The sequence below is a fragment of the Anolis sagrei genome, chromosome 11 (assembly GCF_037176765.1).
Source record: "Anolis sagrei isolate rAnoSag1 chromosome 11, rAnoSag1.mat, whole genome shotgun sequence".
In the NCBI taxonomy this organism is placed as follows: Eukaryota; Metazoa; Chordata; class Lepidosauria; order Squamata; family Dactyloidae; genus Anolis; species Anolis sagrei.
In genome coordinates, this window is record NC_090031.1 from 14,332,889 (window position 1) to 14,355,459 (window position 22,571).

Below are 22,571 nucleotides of genomic sequence, written 5' to 3' on the forward strand. Positions count from 1 at the left end.
CACCTTCTGCTGTCAAGAATTGAATGACTGCATGTTGCTTAAGTTGTATTGACCAACTGTCTGTGCAGGATTCCATACTTTGCACTTTAACAACACAACCATTCAATGCTAAGGCTTCCTGCCAAAATGGAACTGTAGAGGAGAGTCTACTGAACAAGCCAGTACCTGCCACATATCAGTACTGCCATCTGTTGAGGATTTACAAAGGTGGAGGCATTACTTTTCATTCAACCCTCGTATTTTCCAAAAGTGTTGGGCAGAGCAAGTTCTTTGTGACAATCTATGAAGCCACCTTGCTGGGATAATGTTGAGGTGAACAAGACATGAACACAGACAATGGCAAAGGATGATGGGAGTTAGAGTCTGCAACAACTGGAAGTCAACACTCAGCCTCTTTCCCCAGAGGTCTTCGAAGAGGCCTCAGCCTTCTTTTTCCCAAAAGTTGACCAGTGCTCAACTTGGGAAGATGGAGAAGAAGATGCTGTAGGGCAGCGTTTTTCAACCTGGGGGTCATAACCCCTAGGGAGGTTGAATGGGCATTTCAGAGGGGTCACCAAAGACCATCAGAAAATGCATATTTCTGATGGTCTTAGGAACCCCTGTGGCAGAGAAGGCTGAAGTTCTCTCCACCTGTCCTTCATTTCCTTTTTGGAAATGGAATCCTTCCACCAAAGTCTTTCCTCCTCCTCTCTGGATGTAGTTGAACTAACACTCCAAAACTCAAGGTCAATGCCCACCAAACCCTTCCAGTATTTTCTGTTGGTCATGGGAGTGCTGCGTGCCAAGCGGGGAGGGAAAAGCAGGCATGGCAGCATGGCGTGCATGTGCAGGCAAGAGAGAGCATGTAAGGCAGGAGTGAGGCTCATGCCAGCAAGTCCTTTCAAGGCACGAGGGTTCTGTGTGGGAAGTTTGGCCCAATTCCATCGTTGGTGGGGTTCAGAATGCTCTTTGATTGTAGGTCAAATCCCAGCAACTACAACTCCCAAATGCCAAGGTCTATTTCCCTCAAACTCCACCAGTGTTCACATTTGGGCATATTGAGTATTTGTGCCAAGTTTGGTCCAGATCCATCATTCTAAAAGTTCACAGTGCTTTCTGTAGGTAGGTGAACTACAACTCCCAAACACAAGGTCAATGCTCACCAAACCCTTCCAGTATTATCTGTTGGTTGCGGGAGTTCTGTATGCCAAGTTTGGTTCAATTTCAACATTGATTGAGTTTAGAATGTTTTTTGATTGTATGTGAACTATAAATCCCAGCAACTACAACTCCCAAATGTCAAGGTCTATTTCCCTCAAACTCCAACGGTGTTCACATTTGGGCATATTGAGTATTTGTGCCAAGTTTGGTCCAGATCCATCATTCTAAAAGTTCACAGTGCTTTCTGTAGGTAGGTGAACTACAACTCCCAAACACAAGGTCAATGCTCACCAAACCCTTCCAGTATTATCTGTTGGTTGTGGGAGTTCTGTATGCCAAGTTTGGTTCAATTTCATCATTGATTGAGTTTAGAATGTTTTTTGATTGTAGATGAACTATAAATCCCAGCAACTCCAACTCCCAAATGTCAAGGTCTAATTTCCCCAAACTCCACCTGTGTTCACATTTGGACATATTGAGTATATATACCAAGTTTGGTCCAGATCCATAATGGTTTGAGTCCACAGCACTCTCTGGATGTAGGTGAACTACAACTCCCAAACACAAGGTCAATGCTCACCAAACCCTTCCAGTATTTTCTGTTGGTTGTGGGAGTTCTGTATGCCAAGTTTGGTTCAATTTCATCATTGATTTAGTTTAGAATGTTTTCTGATTGTAGGTGAACTATAAATCCCGGCAACTCCAACTCCCAAATGTCAAGGTCTATTTTCCCCAAACTCCATTTGGACATATTGAGTATATATACCAAATTTGGTCCAGATCCATCATATTTGAGTCTCAGCACTCTCTGGATATAGGTGAACTACAACTCCCAAATGCAAGGCCAGTGCCCACTAAACCCTTCCAGTATTTTCTGTTGGTCGTGGGTGCTCCATTTGCCAAGTTTGGTTCAATTCCATCATTGGTGGAGTTCAGGATGCTCTTTGATTGTATGTTAACGATGAATCCCCGCAACTACAATTCCCAAATGACAAAATTGATCCCTCCCCCCAACCCCATGAGTATTCAAATTTGGGCATATTGGGTATTTGGTCCAGTGAATGAAAATACATCCTGCATATCAGACATTTACATGACGATTCGTAACAACCAAAATAATGTTATGGTTGGGGGTCACCACAACATGAGGAACTCTACTAAGGGGTCGCGGCATCAGGAAGGTTCTAATGAGGAAAGCCAAGGTTTGAGCAGACTTTGTGACTCTCCACTCCCAAACGGTTCAAAATTAGAATTATTAGTGTGTGCGCGTGTTTTAAAGAAACCCAGATTCATTTATCATCTGCATGCCCATTCCGGATCTTGGGTGTAATAAATAACCAGGAGCGTATTGTGAAAAATATGACACTCTCTATCCAGGATGTAATTCTTCACCAAGTTTCTTCTGAAAGGGAAGAACGGATGCTTTTAGCGAGTTTTCCTCCCGCTGAAAAGTCTTCGGAAACTATGCATTTTTCAAATATTGTATGTGTGTGGTTTTATTGATTGTAATACATAGAATCTATTTCTCCGGCAACATAGAAAAGGAAAGAAACAGGGAAAGAGAAAGATAAAGGTATACGTGGTACAAAGATATATACAGTATCTATAGTCAATGTTAAACTAAATGTATATGCACTAGTAAACATTATAGTAGAACACTAAATGCAAACAATAATAACAAACTCATACTCTAAATAAATACAACTGCAAAAATATTATATTATATTATATTATATATAATTCTTTGGAAGTTTGGGTGATTTAGTAATACTAGGTATGTATGCATGCAATACTCAGGGGCTTCCACAGGAGGGCAGTGTATAGACAAAAGGTATTAGCCATTGGCCTCTAAATATATATGCATGCAATGCTCAGGAGCGTCCACTAGAGGGCAATGTATAGACAAAAGATATTAGCCATCAGCCTCTAGTTATGTATGCATGCAATGTTCAGAGGCATCCATTGGAGGGCAGTGTATAGACAAAAGGTATTAAGCATTGGCCTCTAGGTATGTATGCATGCAATGCTAAGGAGCATCCACCAGAGGGTAGAGTATAGATAAAAGATAGCTATGTATGCGTGCAATGCTCAGAGACAACCACCGGAAGGCGGTATATAGACAAAAGGGTATTAGCCTCTAAATACATTGGCCTCTAAATACGTATGCGTGCAAAGCTCAGGAGCATCCACCAGAGGGCAGTGTACAGACAAAAGGTACTAGCCATTGCCCTCTAAATATATATGTGTGCAATGCTCAGGTGCAACTGCCGGAGAGCAGGGTATACAAAAAAGGTATTAGCCATTGGCCTCTAAATATATATGCATGCAATGCTCAGGAGCAACCACCGGAGGGCAGTGTATAGACAAAAGGTATTAGCCATTGGCCTCCAAATATATATGCATGCAATGCTCAGGCACATCCACCGGAAGGCAGTGTATAGACAAAAGATATTAGCCATCGACCTCCAAATATATATGTGTGCAATGCCCAGATGCGCAATCGGAGGGCAACCGGAGGGCAGTGTATATAGACAAAAGGTATTTGGCCTCCAAATATATAGGCGTGAAATGCTCAGGAGCGTCCACTGGAGGGCAGTGTATACACAAAAGCTATTAGCCATCAGCCTCTAGCTATGTATGCATGCAATGCTCAGATGCATCCACTGGAGGGCACTGTATAGGCAAAAGATATTAGCCATTGGCCTCTAAATGTATATGCATGCAATGCTCAGGAGCATCCACCGGAGGGCAGATATAGACAAAAGGTATTAGCAATTGCCCTCTAAATACATGTGTGTGCAATACTCAGATGCATCCACTGGAGGGCAGTGTATAGACAAAAGTTATTAGCCATTGGCCTCCAAATATATATGTGTGCAATGCTCAGAGACAACCACTGGAGGGCAGTGTATAGACAAAATATATTAACCATTGACCTCTAAGTATGTATGCATACAATGTTCAGAGGCAACCACTGGAGGGCAGTGTATAGACAAAAGGAATTAACCATTGGCCTCCAAATATGTATGCATGCAATTCTCAGAGACATCCACTGGAAGGCAGTGTATAGACAAAAGGTATTAGCCATTGACCTCTAGGTATGTATGTATCCATGCAGTGCTCAGAAGCAATCATTAAGATATCATTTTATAGGATATGGCCCATAGCTATCAGAACTAAAATTACATTACTTCTAGGGAAGGCTGTGGCTCGAAGTATTATGGGAAGCGTAGCAATGAGGTAATAGTTTATTTTGCAAAAGACAATCCAACCCTAAAATATTTGCGCAGCCTTTTAAAAGGCTGTTGTTTTTCTGTTTACGAATCTGGCTGTTTGTTTTTCATTTTTGGTGCTATTGTGTACTTACAATATGTTCGTGCCTGCTGCTGTGTGTTTTATATCCCAAACTGGGGAGGTGGTGTGCCTTTTCTACTACTTGTAATCAAATTTGCTTAATTTCTCAAGGCACAAATCAACATGTAATACTGAACCACAAAGACCTAGTTGGTTTTGAAGGCTACCTTCGGGGGAAAAATAAGGTATTTTCATTTGTGGCACTAATTGTCAAGGCAAGATGACCATCTGTCGGGAGTGTTTGGATTGTGTTTTTCCTGTCTGGCAGAAGGGGGTGGGACTGGATGGCCTTTGGGGTCTCTTCCACCTCTAGGATTCTATGACTCTAAGTGGTCCTGAAGCCCATCTTGAAAGCGAGTTGGCCATCTGGAACAATGGAGGTCCATGTTGCTAAGGGTGAAGTGTCCATCTTCCCGCAAGTAGCAGAAGCAGGGCCCCTTGCAAGCTTCTCTCGAAAGTCTTCATTGCTGTAAATAGAACCATGGAGACCACAAGGGACATCCAGTCCAACCCCTTTCTGCCAGGCAGGAAAACAATCAAAGCACTCCCGACAGATGGCCATCCAGAGAAAGAACCTCCACCACACTCCCAGGCAGTAATTTCATCCTAATGTTTAGGAATAGCCTTTGTGGTACAGACATAGGTAGGTAGGTATTTATTTATTTTCAGTACTTATATTCCACCCTTCTCACCCCGAAGGGGACTCAAGGCGGATCACAGAACACATATAAATTCAATGCCATTTATACAATGACAAGACAGACAAGAGGTAGAGGTGTGTATGTGTGTGTGTGTTTTTCCCATCTTTTGGCATCTTTGGAGGCTGTGCTCAGTTCCGGCCACAGGGGGGTGCTGTTGCTCAATCTCCTTGCCGAAGAGCTTTCTTAGTAAACCTTCCTCTGAACATGTTGTCTAAAATACCTCTCCATTTAATGTGGTTCCTATTCATCTACTCACATTGCTGTTCTTGATCTGTTAGGTAGGCAGTGAGCTGGGCTGAAGGTCAGGAGCTCACCTGACCCGGCTTCGAACTGTCAACCTTTCAGTTGGCAAGATTTACTGCAGTTGTAGATGATGATTAACCTGCTGTGTTAAAGCCAATAGATGGATAGATGGGTAGATTCAGACATACTTTGATAGATATATAGACAGAGACAGACAGACATACTTTGACAGACAGACAGATAGATAGTTGGAGAGAGAGAGAGACATACTTAGACAGACCAATACAGACTTACTTTATCTATCTATCTATCTATCTATCTATCTATCTTTCCACTTAGATAGATATTGAGATGATAGATAGATAGATAGATAGATAGATAGATAGATAGATAGACATACAGACATACTTTGACAGATACCTAGGGGGGGAAATAGATAAATGGATGGATACAGACATATGTATCTGTCTAAGGATACAGAAATACTTAGACAAATAGATACTGAGATAGATAGACAGACAGATATGCAGATAGACATACTTTGACAGAAAGATAGAGAAAACATAGATACATACTTTTACAGAGAGAGACATACTTTGACTGATAGATGGATAGATACATACTAGACATAGATAGAGACATAGATAGACAGATACAAGACATACTTAGACAGACAAATGCATACATACTTAGATATTTATCTATCCACTTAGATAGATATTGAGATGGATGGATGGATAGCGATATAGATAGATAGACAGTTGAAGGTTATATATATATATATATATATATATATATATATATATATATATCTGGTAAAGGTAGTCCCCTGACATTAAGTCCAGTCATGTCTGACTCTGGGGTGTGGTGCTCATCTCCATTTCTAAGCCAAAGAGCCGGCGTTGTCCATAGACACCTCCAAGGTCATGTGGCCAGCATGACTGCATGGAGCGCCGTTACCTTCCCGCCGGAGCGGTACCTATTGATCTACTCACATTTGCATGTTTTTGAACTGCTAGGTTGGCAGAAGCTAGGGCTGACAGCGGAAGCTCACGCCACTCCCTGAAATTGAACCTGCAACCTTTCGATCAACAAGCTCAGCAGCAGCTCAGTGCTTTAACCCACTGCGCCACCGGGGGCTCCATATATATATGTGTGTGTGTGTGTGTGTGTCTGTATTTGTCTGTTTGTCTAAGTATGTCTCTATATCTATCTATCTATCTATCTATCTATCTATCTATCTATCTATCTTTCCACTTAGATAGATATTGAGATAGATGGATGGATGGATGGATGGATGGATGGATGGATGGATGGATGGATGGATGGATAGAGAGAGACATGCTTAGGCAAACAGACAAATACAGACATACTTAGATATCTATCTTTCCACTTAGATAGATATTGAGATGGATGGGTGGATGGATGGATAGATAGATAGATAGATAGATAGATAGATAGATAGATAGATAGATGATAGATAATGGATGGACATACTTAGACAGACAGCTAAAGACATACTTAGATATTGAGATAGATAGATAGATAGATAGATAGATAGATAGATACATAGATAGGTAGATAGACAGACAGACAGACTTTGACAGATAGCTAGAGAAAACATATAGATAGATATATGGATGGATATAGGCATGCTTAGACAGACAGATACAGACATACTTACATACTGATATAGATGATTGATTGATTGATGGATGGATGGATGGATGGATGGATGGATGGATGGATAATAGATTGATAGAGACATACTTAGATAGATACTGAGATAGATGATAGATAGATAGATAGATAGATAGATAGATAGATATGCAGATATGCAGAGCTTTAGATAGACTGAGGTTCAACATCAAGGCAATGGGGGCCTAACTCTTGTCCAGTCAAGAATAGATTGAGCTCTTGTGCCACATGGATAAACACTGGGCATGGCATGAGCATCCTTGTCCATCCTGCAATCCCTCAACCTTGGGTTTCCAGACTGGACAACAATACCCAACCGTTTCCAAGAGGCAACTTGCAAACATGCCCCAGACGCCGGAGTTAATGGCACCGGAGTCTCCAGTCTAATTTTGGCCTTTGAACGCCTTGCCCAATGTGTCCTGCATTATTCCCACCTGTGCATGATGTGGATTTTGATATTTCACATTTTGAGAGGTGGGTTTCCCAGATGCTTAGCAGATGGCAAACCTGCAGAAGGGGGAACGGGGGAAACAAAGGCAGCCCAGTTTTGTGTTCGCACGCCGTCCTATTCGCTTCAATCTGCTGTTTTGCCTCGCGACGAGACTAATAAGCAATTACGCCAGCATTTCCAATGCTTATCTGGTGTAAATGCATCTGTCAGCCAGATTCAACATCATCAATAAACCTGCCAGAGCTCTTTATAATGCAATGATATATGCTCGGAGCATCTTTGGGGGAATATCATTGAAAGAATGCCGCTCTACGATGCCAGCATGATAGGGTTTGGTGTTTCGAATGCCTCCAGATGGAAACCAAGGCACCAGATCCATCACTGTTTGGGTCACAGTGCTCTCTAGATGTAGGTGAACTACAACTCCCCCAAATTAAGGTGAATTTCTCCCAAAGACCTCTAGTATTTTTTGCTGGTCATGGTGACTCTGTGTGCCAAGTTTGGTCCAATTCCATCGTTGTTGGAGTTCAGAGTGCTCATTGATTGTAGGTGAACTAGAAATCCCACTACCTACAACTCCAAAATGTCCAGGCCAATCCTCTCGACACCCACCAGGATTCAAATTTGGGCATATGAGGTATGCAGTCCAAGTTTAGTCCAGATCCATCATTGTTTGGGTTCACAGTGCTCTCTGGATGTAGGTGAACTACAACTCCACCAACTGAGTTGTAGTTCACCTCAAAGTGAATTTTCCCCAAAGACCTCCAGTATTTGTTGCTGGTCATGGAGGCTCTGTGTGCTATGTTTGGTCCAATTCCATCTTTGGTGGAGTTCAGAGTACTCCTTGATTGCAGGTGAACTAGAAATCCCAGTACCTACAACTCCAAATGTCAGGGCCAATTCTGCTTGACATCCTCCAGGATTCAAATTTGGGCATATCGGGTATGCACTCCAAGGTCAGTCCAGATCCATCATTGTTTGGGTTCACAGTGCTCTCTGGATATAGGTGAACTACAACTCCCCCAAATCAAGGTGATTTCCCCCCAAAGACCTCCAGTATTTTTTTCTAGTTGTGGGGACTGTGTGTGCCAATTTTGATCCAATTCCATCTTTGGTGGCGTTCAGAGTGCTCTTTGATTGCAGATGAACTATAAATCCCAGTACCTACGACTCCAAAATGTGCATGTCAATTCCTCTCAAAACCCACCAGGATTCAATTTTGGGCATATCGGGTAAGCAGGCCAAGTTCAGTCAGATCCATCATTGTTTGGGTTCACAGTGCTCTCTGGATGTAGGTGAACTACAATTCCCCTAAGGAGCAGCAAAGGGACAAGCAGAAAGTATAAGGTTGAGACATTGGTGACACTTTCGAGAAGCTTAGTGCCTGAGTGCCATCTAGTGGCTGAATGAGGAAGTGCCATTTGCAAGGCCAAGAAACCTATCTAACTAAGCAATGATGGTGATTTTAATTATGTCGCTGTCCATGCTTCGGAGATCCCTCAATGAAACAAACAGAGCTGTACTCTGTGATGCAAAAGACAAGCTTGAGCATGGGATCGGGTTGTGGCACAGCAGGTTGGAAGTCAGATGCATTAAAATCACTACTGACCGAAACGTCATGAGTTTGAAACCACCCCGGGTCGGAGTAAGCTCCCGACCATTTGTCTAGCTTGCTGTTGACCTTTACAGCCTGAAAGAGTTGCATCTGTCAAGTAGGAAATTTGGGGAGGCTAATTTAATTAATTTACAATGTCATAAAACTCCCCAGCAGCATGCAAAAGAATGAGGAAGTACTCCATTGGTGTCACAAGTGGACGGTGAAGCAACAGCTCCCCCAGTGGCTGGAATTCAAAAAGCATCCTCTCATGAAAGCTGGAATGTTAAATAGCCTCTGTGTGTCTGTCTATGTATGTTGTGTGCCTATGGCATTGAATGTTTGCCATGTATATGTGCATTGTGATCCAACCTGAGTCCCCTGCAGGGTGAGAACGGAGGAATATAAATACTCTAAATAAATAAATACAGAATATATATCATCCAGTAGTCACCATCTGCTTGCCCACAGAAAACCATATTTAGTAATCTAGACCTCATGTGGGAGTAATAATATTTCATGGGTAGTCAGCCTCTTCCTCCCAACATTCCCATTAGCTCAGCACAATAATAGGGTTTCGCAAGACCAGTCGCTCTTGTTGCTGTGTGGTTTCGATGCAACCATATTGTAATGGTGAGGCCACGGACCATATTTTTGTTTCTGGGGACCACTCGTGGTCCACGTGTCACAGGTTGGGAACCACAGCTGGAGGATGAAAGAATCCATCTTTCTTTCTCCTGTGTGACTCAGTGTGAGTATCTATGTTGTGTGTGACTATATGATGACTCTGATTGTTTCCAATGACAAGGAATGAGGATCTGGAGGATGAAAGAATCCATCTTTCTCTCTCCCGTGTGACTCAATGTGAGTATCTGCCTATGTTGTGTGTGACTATATGATGACTGATTGTTTCCAATTACAAGTAATGAAGATCTGGAGGATGAAAGCATCCACTTTCTCTCTCCTGTGTGACTCGGTATGATTATCTGCCTATGTTGTGTGTGACTATATGATGACTGATTGTTTCCAGTTACAAGGAATGAGGATCGGGAGGACGAAAGAATCCATCTTGGAGCTCTCCTGTGTAACTCGGTACAAGTATCTGCCTATGTTGTATGTGACTATATGATGATTCCGATAGTTTGACTCGATGTGTGACTCAGTGTGAGTATCTGTCTATGTTGGGTGTGACTATATGATGACTCTGATTGTTTCCAATTACAAGGAATGAGGATCTGGAGGATGAAAGAATCCATCTTTCTCTCTCCTATGTGACTCTGTGTGAGTATCTGCCTATGATGACTCTGATTGTTTCCAATTACAAGGAATGAGGATCTGGAGCATGAAAGAATCCATCTTTCTCTCTCATGTGTGACTTGGTGTGAGTATCTGCCTATGTTGTGTGTGACTATATGATGGCTCTGATTGTTTCCAGTTACAAGGAATGAGGATCGGGAGGACGAAAGAATCCATCTTTCTCTCTCCTGTGTAACTCGGTACGAGTATCTGCCTATGTTGTATGTGACTATATGATGACTCTGATAGTTTGACTCGATGTGTGACTCAGTGTGAGTATCTGTCTATGTTGTGTGTGACTATATGATGACTCTGATTGTTTCCAATTACAAGGAATGAGGATCTGGAGGATGAAAGAATCCATCTTTCTCTCTCCTGTGTGACTCTGTGTGAGTATCTGCCTATGATGACTCTGATTGTTTCCAAATACAAGGAACGAGGACCTGGAGGATGAAAGCATCCATCTTTCTCTCTCATGTGTGACTCGGTGTGAGTATCTGCCTATGTTGTGTGTGACTATATGATGGCTCTGATTGTTTCCAATTACAAGGAATGAGGATCGGGAGGACGAAAGAATCCATCTTTCTCTCTCCTGTGTAACTCGGTACGAGTATCTGCCTATGTTGTATGTGACTATATGATGATTCCGATAGTTTGACTCGATGTGTGACTCAGTGTGAGTATCTGTCTATGTTGGGTGTGACTATATGATGACTCTGATTGTTTCCAATTACAAGGAATGAGGATCTGGAGGATGAAAGAATCCATCTTTCTCTCTCCTGTGTGACTCGGTATGATTATCTGCCTATGATGACTCTGATTGTTTCCAAATACAAGGAACGAGGACCTGGAGGATGAAAGCATCCATCTTTCTCTCTCATGTGTGACTCGGTGTGAGTATCTGCCTATGTTGTGTGTGACTATATGATGGCTCTGATTGTTTCCAATTACAAGGAATGAGGACCTGGAGGATGGAAGAATCCATCTTTCTCTCTCCTGTGTGACTCAGTGTGAGTATCTGCAAATCCTGGTGGTATATTGCAATGTTGAAGATGAAAGCCTCTGGTTATATTGGTTGAAAAACTGAATCTGTGAGTTTACTAAACAGTGTGTATAGATAAGGTCAGTTGGACTCTGCTGATAGACAGGCTGAGGCATGTTTGTGCTGTGAAAGTACTCTGCTTGGGCCATGTTCACGATGCATATGCTACTCCTCTGCTACTCCTTTCAAAGCATACTGTTACCTAGTGTTTTAATTGTGTGTTTTACAAAAAAAAAACTCTATTTAGTTTAATTGGATCAAAGTTCTGCGAAACGAGGTGGGAAAAGGTGGGGAAGGTTGGGTGCCCACTCTTCCTCGTCGGCAAGGTGCGCCTCCCATTTGTCGTGCATTGAAAGACGTGGAGTTCATTAACAGTTCCTTCTCAAAGAGTTCTTTTGCTTTGTTCCTTTTTCAAAATGAGATAAGCTCAGGAGAATGGGGATTTTTTTTTGTCTCGAGCTGACCCAATTGCAGGTGCAAACCTGTTTTTGCTCTTATCCTGAGGCAAGGCCATCGGTTTTGGAAGGACGGAGGGAAAGGACGGGAGCGGAAACTACAGATGGTGCAAAGAAAAGATGCGGAAAGCCCGCACGAGATTGCTGCGCTATATATAGCGGTACAGCTGTGTTGTTCAGGTGTTGCCATGCGCCAAAATCCCCCTCTCCAAAAACAAAAATATCCCCCCCCCCCGAAAAATAACCCACCCCAGTGATTGATTCCGAAAGTTGGAAAATTGGCGTCGTTTTTGATTGCCCTCGAGTGGCTACGATTTAGCGACTTCGTAAAATTAACTTGACGTCTCTTGCGAGAGGGGAAGACAATGTGCGAGGAATGCAGAGCGCCACGCCAACAACGCTCCCCTTTGATTAGCTTACACGGAAAATCAAGCTTCAATTTGCAATGTTTTGGTGGCTTTTTTATCCGTCGCCTCTTCGGTGGTATCGGATATAGGGATGGAAATGGATAAGATTTGCTCATTAGATGAACAGTTAGCTACTTCACCCATTCCATGCACATATGGAATAATATATTGTGTATACCATATTTTTTGAGAAACTGCAAGTTGCTTCTGGTGTAAGAGAATTGGCCATCTGCAAGGACGTTGCCAAGGGGACACCAGAATATTTTGATGTTTTACCATCCTTGTGGGAGGCTTCTCTCATGTCCCCACATGGGGAGCTGGAGCTGACAGAGGGAGCTCCTCTGCACTCTCCCTAGATTCAAACCTGCGACCTGTCGATCTTCAGTCCTGCCAGCACAAGGGTTTAACGCATTGTGCCACCGGGGGCTCCTCATATAATATTAGTATATTATACACATTATTATATTATATTATTATATTATATTATATTATAGTACTATATATTATTATAGTACTATATAATAATAAATAGTACTATACTAGTAATATAATATATTGTATATAATATCTTGTAAGCCGCTCTGAGACCTCTTCGGGGTGTGAAGGGCGGCATATAAATGTCGTAAAAAAATAAATATAATATTGATAATATTATAATGTGATACAATATATTACTAATAATATATTATAATTATCTATTTTATATTACAGTATAATGCTATAGTATAATATAGTAATATATCATACTAATATGTGTTACAGTAATAATATATTGTATTTACATATTACTTGTAATATAAATGTCGTAAATAAATAAATATAATATTGATAATATCATAATGTGATACAATATAATACTAGTAATAATATGATAATTCTATAGTTTATATTACATGTAATATTACTCATTATATTACAGTATAATGGTATAGTACATGATAGTTATATAGAATATTAATATTGTGTTATGGTAATTAATATAATATATTGTATTTACATATTATTTATAAGCTGCTCTGAGTCCCCTTCGGGGTGGGAAGGGCGGCATATAAATATCATAAATAAATAGATACATACATATAATATGTGTTACAGTAATGATATAATATATTGTATTTACATATTACTTGTAATATAAATGTCGTAAATAAATAAATAAATATAATATTGATAATATTATAATGTGATTCAATATAATACTAATAACAATACAATATTGTAATTATATATTTTATATTACATGTAATATCACTAATAACATTACAGTGTAATGGTATAGTACAATATAGTAATATATAATACTAATTTTGTGTTATGGTAATATAATATATTGAACTTACATATTATTTGTAAGCTGATCTAAGTCCTCTTCGGGGTGAGAAGGAAGGTACTATATTGTACTATACCATTATATTGTAATGTTATTAGTAATATTACATGTAATATAAAACATATAATTATTATATCATATTATTATTAGTATTATATTGTATTACAATATATTATATTGCATTACATTATATTGTATTATTAGCATAGGTCCTTAAAGTCTCCCAACAGCATTGCGAACGGCACCCATTGAATTGAAATTGGAAATTGAAGGGCATTGATATTTGGGCGAGATGGTATTGTCTGCTATAACGATCAAATTCAAAAATTAAATGGGATGGAGGTGCTATCTAGCCAAGGTTAGGTGAAGGACGTCAAGATCAAGGAAGGGGTCTAAACCACACAAATACCTCAATGTTGCAAGTAGGACTGGAATTGAAACTTAAGAGATTCGCCCATAGATGAGAAGTTTGCGATTTCCCCACATCCAATGCACAAATGGGGAGAGATAATAATAATAATAATAATAATAATAATAATAATAATAATAATAATAAACTATACCCCACCACCATCTCCCCAAAGGGGACTCGGAGTGGCTGGTGGTACCATCAATGGAGAAGTGATTTGAGGACAAAACCACACAGATATCGCTTTTTAAATAACAAGATCCATTTATTGAAAGAAGAATTTGGATCAGAAACAAACAAGTCTCTCAATGCAGTCGAATCACATCCAACACCAAAGACCTCACATTGGCTTGAATAGGAATTCCCCCATTTAGCGTTCAAAGGAGACATAGCAACCAGTGATGGATATTTAGCCCCTCCCAGTGCTGTATATATTTCAAACCTATGGAGGAGGTCTCTTACTGAATGTCTCTAAGGGTCAGCTAAGTTCTATTGGTGGCTCCAACTACAGTAGACTCATGAGGTCAACGGCTGAAGGATAAATAAGATGTAGCTCGGGAACCTAAGTCCTTAGCAGCAGATACAAAGCAAGTTCGCTGTTACCAGCAAAAGCTGACTGCCCCTGCTACTGATGTATAGCCCTGAATTCCCCATGTAGGAGGTGCTAGGGAGTCTCCCAATTAACTTAGCGTTCATAACAGCTATTCTAGCTGAACGCCGTCTGTGCTCTGTCTCTTTTCGTCTATCTAGAAATGTGAACACTTTCAAAACCTCATTGTCTGATTCTTCTTCTCCCTGAGCACTTCCCTGCTCCCCTTCCTCTTCCAAAGATGAGGAAATCCTAACGTCCTCCTCCTCAGTACCACCACGCATGCGCCATGGAGCCCAGGCTGGGCGTGAGCTCGAGGCGGAGGGAAAGCAGCATCCAGACAGAGAGATTGATTGAAAAAGAGGGGCCATCTTCCAGAGGGAGGGCGGACGGGGGACATACGTATATGTATGTATACTGTACATATACTGTAAGTGTCCCTACTTTGCGGTTTTTCACTTATCGTGGGTGGTCCTGGAACGTAACCCTTGCGATAAGTGAGGGAACACTGTATGGGGTTCAACTACCACATTCCTGGGTGCTTTTCGTCATATTTGCACTACTTTGGGGCAAAAGAAGTCCACAGAAGTCACCAAGAGGATGCCTACCAACATGATGTGTGTACACTCTATAATAGTTACTCTGTTTTCCTCTAAAATTCAATTACCTCCTCCAGTGACTGAAGGAAGTTAGTCATGTTTACATACATTACATTTCTTCAGTTTTACAGGGTTGTGTTGAATTGTGTTGTCAAAGGCTTTCATGGCCGGAATCACTGGCTTGCTGTGAGTTTTCTGGACAGTATGGCCATGTTCCAGAAGCATTCTCTCCTGACGTTTTGCCTACATCTATGTCAGGCATCCCCAGAGGTTGCGAGGTGTGTTGGAAACTAGGCATCCATCACCAAAGTAAAAAAGGAAGCATAATTAAATCCTTGTCAGGGTGTGGAAGAAGAATCTGCTAAGCCCACCTCCTCCAAAGTGAGGTGAACCACCTCAACTGGGCTCTGCAGGCCAATGGAGACTCCACCACAGACACCAGAAGAGCCACAAGACCATCAGAAGAGCTGTATACTAATCCAACCAGAGAAGTCCGCCATAGCAAAACACCTGATGATCCAACCTGGACACAGCATATGATCTGAGAACACCACTTTCACAACCACCATGTCAGGCTACACAGAGAATACTTTGAAATCCAGAAGCATGTGGACAAGTTCAACAGAAAGGAGGAAAACATGAAAATAAATAAAATCTGGCTACCACTATTTTAAAAAAAAACTCTAAAGTCATAACAATAAATAACGACCAATACTCAGAAAACAGGGGAACTCCTGACAGGGCCAGTTAACATCTCCCAACATTCCCCCAGGCAGGAAGCAGCCAGGCTTTGAAGCTGCAAGGCCATCCAATGCTAATCAAGGTGGCCAATGTCAACATTCACACTTGCCTGCAACAGACAAGAGTTATTTCTTTCTCCCCCTGGACATCATTCCAGAGATAGATAAACCCCACTTGCCTAGTTTCCAACAGACCTCACAACCTCTGATTTTATATTGTCTGATGTATTTATTTATACTGTTTCTTGTATTTTCTTATATTTTATTGTTGTAATTCTTATGTTGTAGATTTGCATTGTTGTATTGTTGGCCTTGGCCTCATGTAAGCTGCCCCGAGTCCCCTTGGAGAGATGGTGGCGGGGTATAAATAAATAAATAAATATAATAATAATAATAAATATTATTATTATTATTAATCAAGGGGGCCAATGGCAACACTTGCCTCAAGCAGACAAGAGTTCTTTCTCCCACTCTGGACATTGTTCCACAGGAATATAAACCTCACTTGCCTAGTTTCCAACAGATCTCACAACCTCTGAGGATGCCTGCCATAGATGTGGGCGAAACGTCAGGAGAGAATGCTTCTAGAACTTGGCCAGGCAACCCAGAAAACTCACAGCAACCCATTGATTCTGGTCATGAAAGCCTTCAACAACTCCCTTGTCTAGTTTCCAACAGACCTCACAACCCCTGAGGATGCCTGCCATAGATGTGGGTGAAACGTCAGGAGAGAATGCTTCTGAAACATGGCTAGACAGCCCAAAATATTTACAACAACCTAATGCTTTGTGAAACTGGAAAGTTCACAAAGAGGGAAAAGGACGCCCTGAAAGAACGATCCTTTTTGGGTTGAGCAGGAGACCCCAAAAAATGGGTTTCTTTTCGCAACCCCTAAACTGACCTGATTTCTTTCACTTCTAAGCACTGCTCTGTAGGAAAGGCTGCGACAACCTAATGGTGAAAGCAAGACACAGAAGGAGGGGGGAAAAGAGAAAGCAAGCTGGCAGCTGTCTTGCAAAAATAAAATAAATCAACATTTTGATTCAATTTAACATTTCCCAAGCCTGCTATCAGATTGCTGCGATGACCCGGATTAGAAACTTGCGTGCCGTCGCGGAGAGATGGCAGATAAGCTCGGAAGCAAATAATCACAACGCTTTTTTAAAAGCACATATTATTATTATTCAACGTTTGCTACATCCCAAAACAGCCTCAACCAGGCGGCAGGTACCGCAATTGAATTCCACCAACCTTTGACGCCATCTTGTAACATTTTTTTCCTTCCCTCTCTCTCCCTATTTTCATCTCTTTAAAAAAAACAACATTGTGGTTCTGGAGGAGGAAAGGTTGTTTTGCGGCCTGCACATCCCAGGGCGCTTCCAGGCAGAACTAAATCACGGGTTTTGAACAGGAACAAAAAATCCCGGGACTTCAGAAGAAGTCCACATACAGACCGATTTCTGCCCCACAAACAAATATTTCTGCCCAATTCAGCTCTGCACTATCAAACAGGAACACACACTTTCAAGCCAGGAACAGAACTTTGTCATTACATCTTGACCCATGACCCTCATCATGTCTCCTCTCAGTCTTCTCTTCTGCAGGCTAAACATGCCCAGCTCTTTAAGCCGCTCCTCATTGGGTTTGTTCTCCAGACCCTTGATCATTTGAGTCACTCAATGAATAACTAGAGCAAAATGTGCTGCAGGATGTTCCGCAAAAAACAAATTTTTGCAGTTTAATATAACTTTTCTATGATAGAACCAATTAGGAAATGACCTTTATTCTAACCCAGGAACAAAAACGGTGTCGCATAATGTAATCTATGAAAGTGTATGCATTCAAAGGTTTGGGATAATAACTTTGCTTCCTCGGTCTCGAAGATGCTACAAGATCCCATTGCACATTGTCGTAGTACCATTAATGAAATAGCGAACCAACTAGACAGACAAACAACAAACACATTCTGGTCACTTTGTTTAACAGAAAAAGAATTGAATTTGCAATTCAATAGGTAGGTAGATAGATTGATCAGGAGGAGTGCTGGGAGTTGCAGTGCAAGAATAGGTAGGGAGAAAGGGGAATGGAACAAAAAGGGAAGGAAGGGAAGAGGAAGAGAAGGAAGGAAGGAGAGAATGAAAGAAAAAAGGAAAGGAAGGAAGGAAGGAAGGGAGGGGAGGGAGGGAGGGAGGGAGGGAGGGAAGGGAAGGGAGGGAGGGAGGGAGGGAGGGAGGGAGGGAGGGAGGGAGGGAGGGAGGGAGGGAAGGAAGGATTGAAGGGAGGGAAGGGAGGAAGAAAGGAAGGAAGGAAGGAGGGAAGGAAAGAAGGAGGGAAGGAAGGAGGGAAGAAAGGAAGGGAGGGAGGGAGGGAGGGAGGGAGGGAGGGAGGGAGGAAGGAAGGAAGGAAGGAAGGAAGGAAGGAAGGAAGGAAGGAAGGAAGGAAGGAAGGAAGGAAGAGGGAGATAAGGATGGAAGGGAGGGAAGGAAGGAGGGAAGAAAGGGAGGGAGGGAGGGAAGGGAGGGAGGGAGAGAGGGAGGGAGGGAAGGAAGGAGGAGGGAGGGAGGGAAGGAAGGAAGAAAGAAGGGAAGGAAGGAAGGAAGGAAGGAAGGAAGGAAGGAAGGAAGGAAGAAAGGAGGGAAGAAAGGGAGGGAGGGAGGGAGGGAGGGAGGGAGGGAGGGAGGGAGGGAGGGAAGGAAGGAAGGAAGGAAGGAAGGAAGGAAGGAAGGAAGGAAGGAAGGAAGGGGGAGATAAGGATGGAAGGGAAGGAAGGAAGGAAGGAGGAAAGGAAGGAGGGAAGAAAGGGAGGGAGGGAAGGAAGGAGGAGGGAGGGAAGGAAGGAAGGAGGGAGGGAAGGAGGGAAGAAAGGGAGGGAGGGAGGGAGGGAGGGAAGGAAGGAAGGAAGGAAGGAAGGAAGGAAGGAAGGAAGGAAGGAAGGAAGAAAAGGAGGGAGGGAAGGAGGGAGGGAAGGAAGGAGGGGAGAGGGAAGAAAGGGTGAGAGGGAAGGAAGGAAGGGAGGGGGGAAGGAGGGGGAAAAGGAAGGGAGGATGGGAAGGAAGTCTTGATTTAGATGACAACAAGATCATCCAACAGTTGAAATCCTATCATGGGGACATCACTGCAATCCTTCTCCCAAACCAGCCCCTTAAAGACCATCATAAAAGCCGAGGATCCACACTGAGTTCTTTGGAGGTGAAGGAGAACACCTCCAGATCCCTTCTAATTGTGAACCAGGAACCTCCACAAGATCCTCTGGCAATTGCTTGTCCCACCATCGGTGAGCTGGATGCACCATATTCATCAGGGCTAAAAACCCCACTGGTTTCTATGGCTCTTGGCTTTTAAGGTGGGTTTTAGGGGACGTTTGTAATCGTACTATAAACCCCAACATGTACACAGTCATACAACATGATAAATACCCAACACTGTGTTTTGTGCTATTTTAAGGCCCTTTCTTGCTATCCCTTCTCTTTTTTTGCAGCCAAATAATGCTCTGCAGCAACCTTGGTGGGCTACAGTTTCCCATCATCCCAAAGAGTACTTTGATGTCACACTGGGGAGGATGGGAGTCCTTACTCAACACTTCTGGAATGCTCTCGAGACCAAAACAAAAAGCTCTTTGGACACAACCAGCCTGGAATAACAAGAAACGTTAAGGCTTTGGACGGGAAAGAAGTAGCCGACGGTTTGGGCTCGGCAGGAAAGAAAAAGGCCTTTATTGAGAGGAGACGTGGTCATCACAGGATCCTGGTCTGGCTGAGGCTGAAGGCCGGCGGCTTGTTCTCAGCTGGCTGGAGCTAGAGGAGAAGACAATAGCTGGTGTTAAAAGGAATGGCCCTTAACACTAAGGACAGACCATGAATGGGCTTCAGACTAAGGTGGGTCAGCAAAAGACAGCCTCAACCCCTTTGGTTTCATTCATACGTCCCAATATATATATTTAAAGACCCACAAGCAACGTCGATAGAAACTGGAGGGGGGAATCAAAACTAATAGGTAAAGGTTTTCCCCTGACATTAAGCCCAGTCGTGTCCGACTCTTGGGTTTAGTGCTCATCTCAATTTCTAAGCTGAAGAGCCGGCATTGTCCGTAGACACCTCCAAGGTCATGTGGCCAGCATGACTGCATGGAGCGCCGTTACCTTCCCATCGGAGCAGGAATATAATATGATATAATATAATATAATATAATACTGTATAATATAATATATAACATGGAGCCTCCAGTGGCACAGTGGGTTAAAGCACTGAGCTGCTGAGCTTGTTGACCGAAAGGTTGTAGTTTCGAATCCGGGGAGCGGCATGAGCTTTTGCTGTCAGCCCCAGCTTCTGCCAACCTAGCAGTTCAAAAACATGTAAATATGAGGAGATCATTAGGTACCGCTCCGGCGGGAAGGTAACGGCGTTCCATGCAGTCATGCCGGCCACATAACCTTGGAGGTGTCTATGGATAATGCTGGCTCTTTGGCTTAGAAATGGAGATGAGCACCACACCCCAGAGTCGGACATGACTGGACTAAATGTAAGGGGAAAACCTTTACCTTGTAATATAATATAATATAATATAATATAATATAATATAATATATATACATATAACATTAATATTAGAATGTAATGCAATATAAAATAATAATAATAATATATTATTATTATTATTATTATTATTATTATTATTATTATTATATATTTTACATTACACTAGCCATCCCCTGCCACGCGTTGCTGTGGCCCAGTCTGTGTATATGTGTTTTGTGTGTATATATTAAATATATAGTTATATTTATACTATAGTTATACAAAATACACATAGTTATACGAAATAATGGAACTACTTGATGACGCAATTGAATAACAACTCAATACGGAGACGTTCACGACAATGTTTTAAGGCTTGTACGGTTTTATATTTTTATATTGTATGTTAATGTTTTTAACATACTTGCCCTATAATGACTTATATACCACCTGTCACATCAGCACTTTTAATTCTGTACCCCATTACTCTGGCCTGGCCCAGTTTTATTGTGTCCTTGTGTATTGTTTATTGCCTGTGTTTATATTGCTTTAATTGTTTTAATTTGCTTTTGGTTTTGTATTGTAAATTGTGTGTTGAGGCCTTGGCCTTTGTAAGCCGCATCGAGTCCGTCGGGAGATGCTAGCGGGGTACAAATAAAGTTTAATAATAATAATAATAATAAAATAGTATTTTATTATTGTTATATTTTTAATTGTTATTACTGTTGAGGCATCGAATTGTTGCCATATGTAAACCGCTCCGAGTAGCCTCTGGGCTGAGAGGGGCGGTATATAAATATGGTAAATAAACAGATAAATAATATTAATTAGTAATAATACTAAGGTTAATTAATTAATAATTAATAATAATATTAATTATTATTAATAATAAAGTTTGCTGTGACCTACAACAATTAAGGGCTGAGCTACTTCTCTTGTTGTCACTCTCCTTATGACCCAGTCAGAGCTTGCAGCGCCGACATTAAATATCAAGGCACAGTGCATTAAAAACGGGTGGGAAACCAAGCTACAGGTTGCAAAAACGCACAGGAATAAAGGCGATTTATGTCCCTCGTATAAATGAACAGGGATTTAAAAAGGGATAGGATAATGAAGGCTAATTAATGGACAAGATGGCTTTTACTTACTTCCAAATTTCCCCGCGCCTTCTTTAAGACGTCGTGAGTCAAAGCCACTGCAAAAGGAAAACAAGGCAGAGATTTCAGCAGGCATATCGTACTCATGCTCTTCCAAACAGTCTCCACCTGAGCATGTGCCCAGTTTGGTATTTGATGCAAGGTTCTCGGATATGGAGTCTCATCAAATCTGGCCAGATTTAGGTCCATGGAAGGGAGCTTAAAATGGAGATCCTAATTAATCTGGCAGATCCTAAAACAGCACAGAGCACAGAGCATAGGAAATAAACAAGACAAACTCCAACTTTTAGCACAACACTACAAATATGACATCAGAGGCATCACTGAAACCTGGTGGGATGACTCCTATGGCTGGAATGTAGACATCGAGGGCTATAACCTCTTTCACAGAAACCGAACAAAGGGGAGAGGAGGCGGAGTAGCCTTTTATCTCTTATATGTCAAAAACTGTTATGCTGCAGAAGAGATGCAAGACAGCAATCCAGGAAACCAGCTTGAAAGCATCTGGATAAGAATCAAGGGAACTGGGACTCAAAAAGATGTCATTGCAGGCGTCTACTACAGACCTCCAAGCCAGGAGGAAGAACTTGATGAAGTCTTCTGCCAACGGTTGACCAAACAGGCACAGAGAAGAGATGTAGTAGTCATGGGCGATTTCAACTATCCCGATATTTGCTGGAAAACAAACTCGGCCAATAGTACAAGGTCCAACAAATTCCTCGCTTGCCTTGCAGACAATTTCATGGTCCAGAAGGTAGAAGAGGCAACAAGGGGGTTGGCTACTCTTGATCTCATCCTAACAAATGTGGAGGACCTGATCGATGCGGTTGAAATGGTCGGATCCTTAGGGGCA

General features: G+C 42.0%; 1 protein-coding gene across 4 annotated transcripts in view; it reads right to left on the bottom strand.

Annotated features, from left to right (window-relative positions):
- Positions 1 to 19,738: 19,738 nt before the first annotated feature.
- CDK5RAP2 (CDK5 regulatory subunit associated protein 2) overlaps positions 19,739 to 22,571 on the bottom strand; it is a 144,606-nt gene continuing 141,773 nt past the window's right edge. For all 4 annotated transcript variants that reach the window (XM_067471894.1, XM_067471895.1, XM_060757314.2 and 1 more), the window contains 2 exons: positions 21,710 to 21,756; positions 19,739 to 19,842 (listed from right to left, as the gene is read on the bottom strand). In XM_067471894.1, the coding sequence (XP_067327995.1) occupies positions 19,783 to 19,842; positions 21,710 to 21,756 (107 nt within the window). In that variant the 3' untranslated portion in view covers positions 19,739 to 19,782. The remainder of the gene's footprint in view (positions 19,843 to 21,709; positions 21,757 to 22,571) is intronic.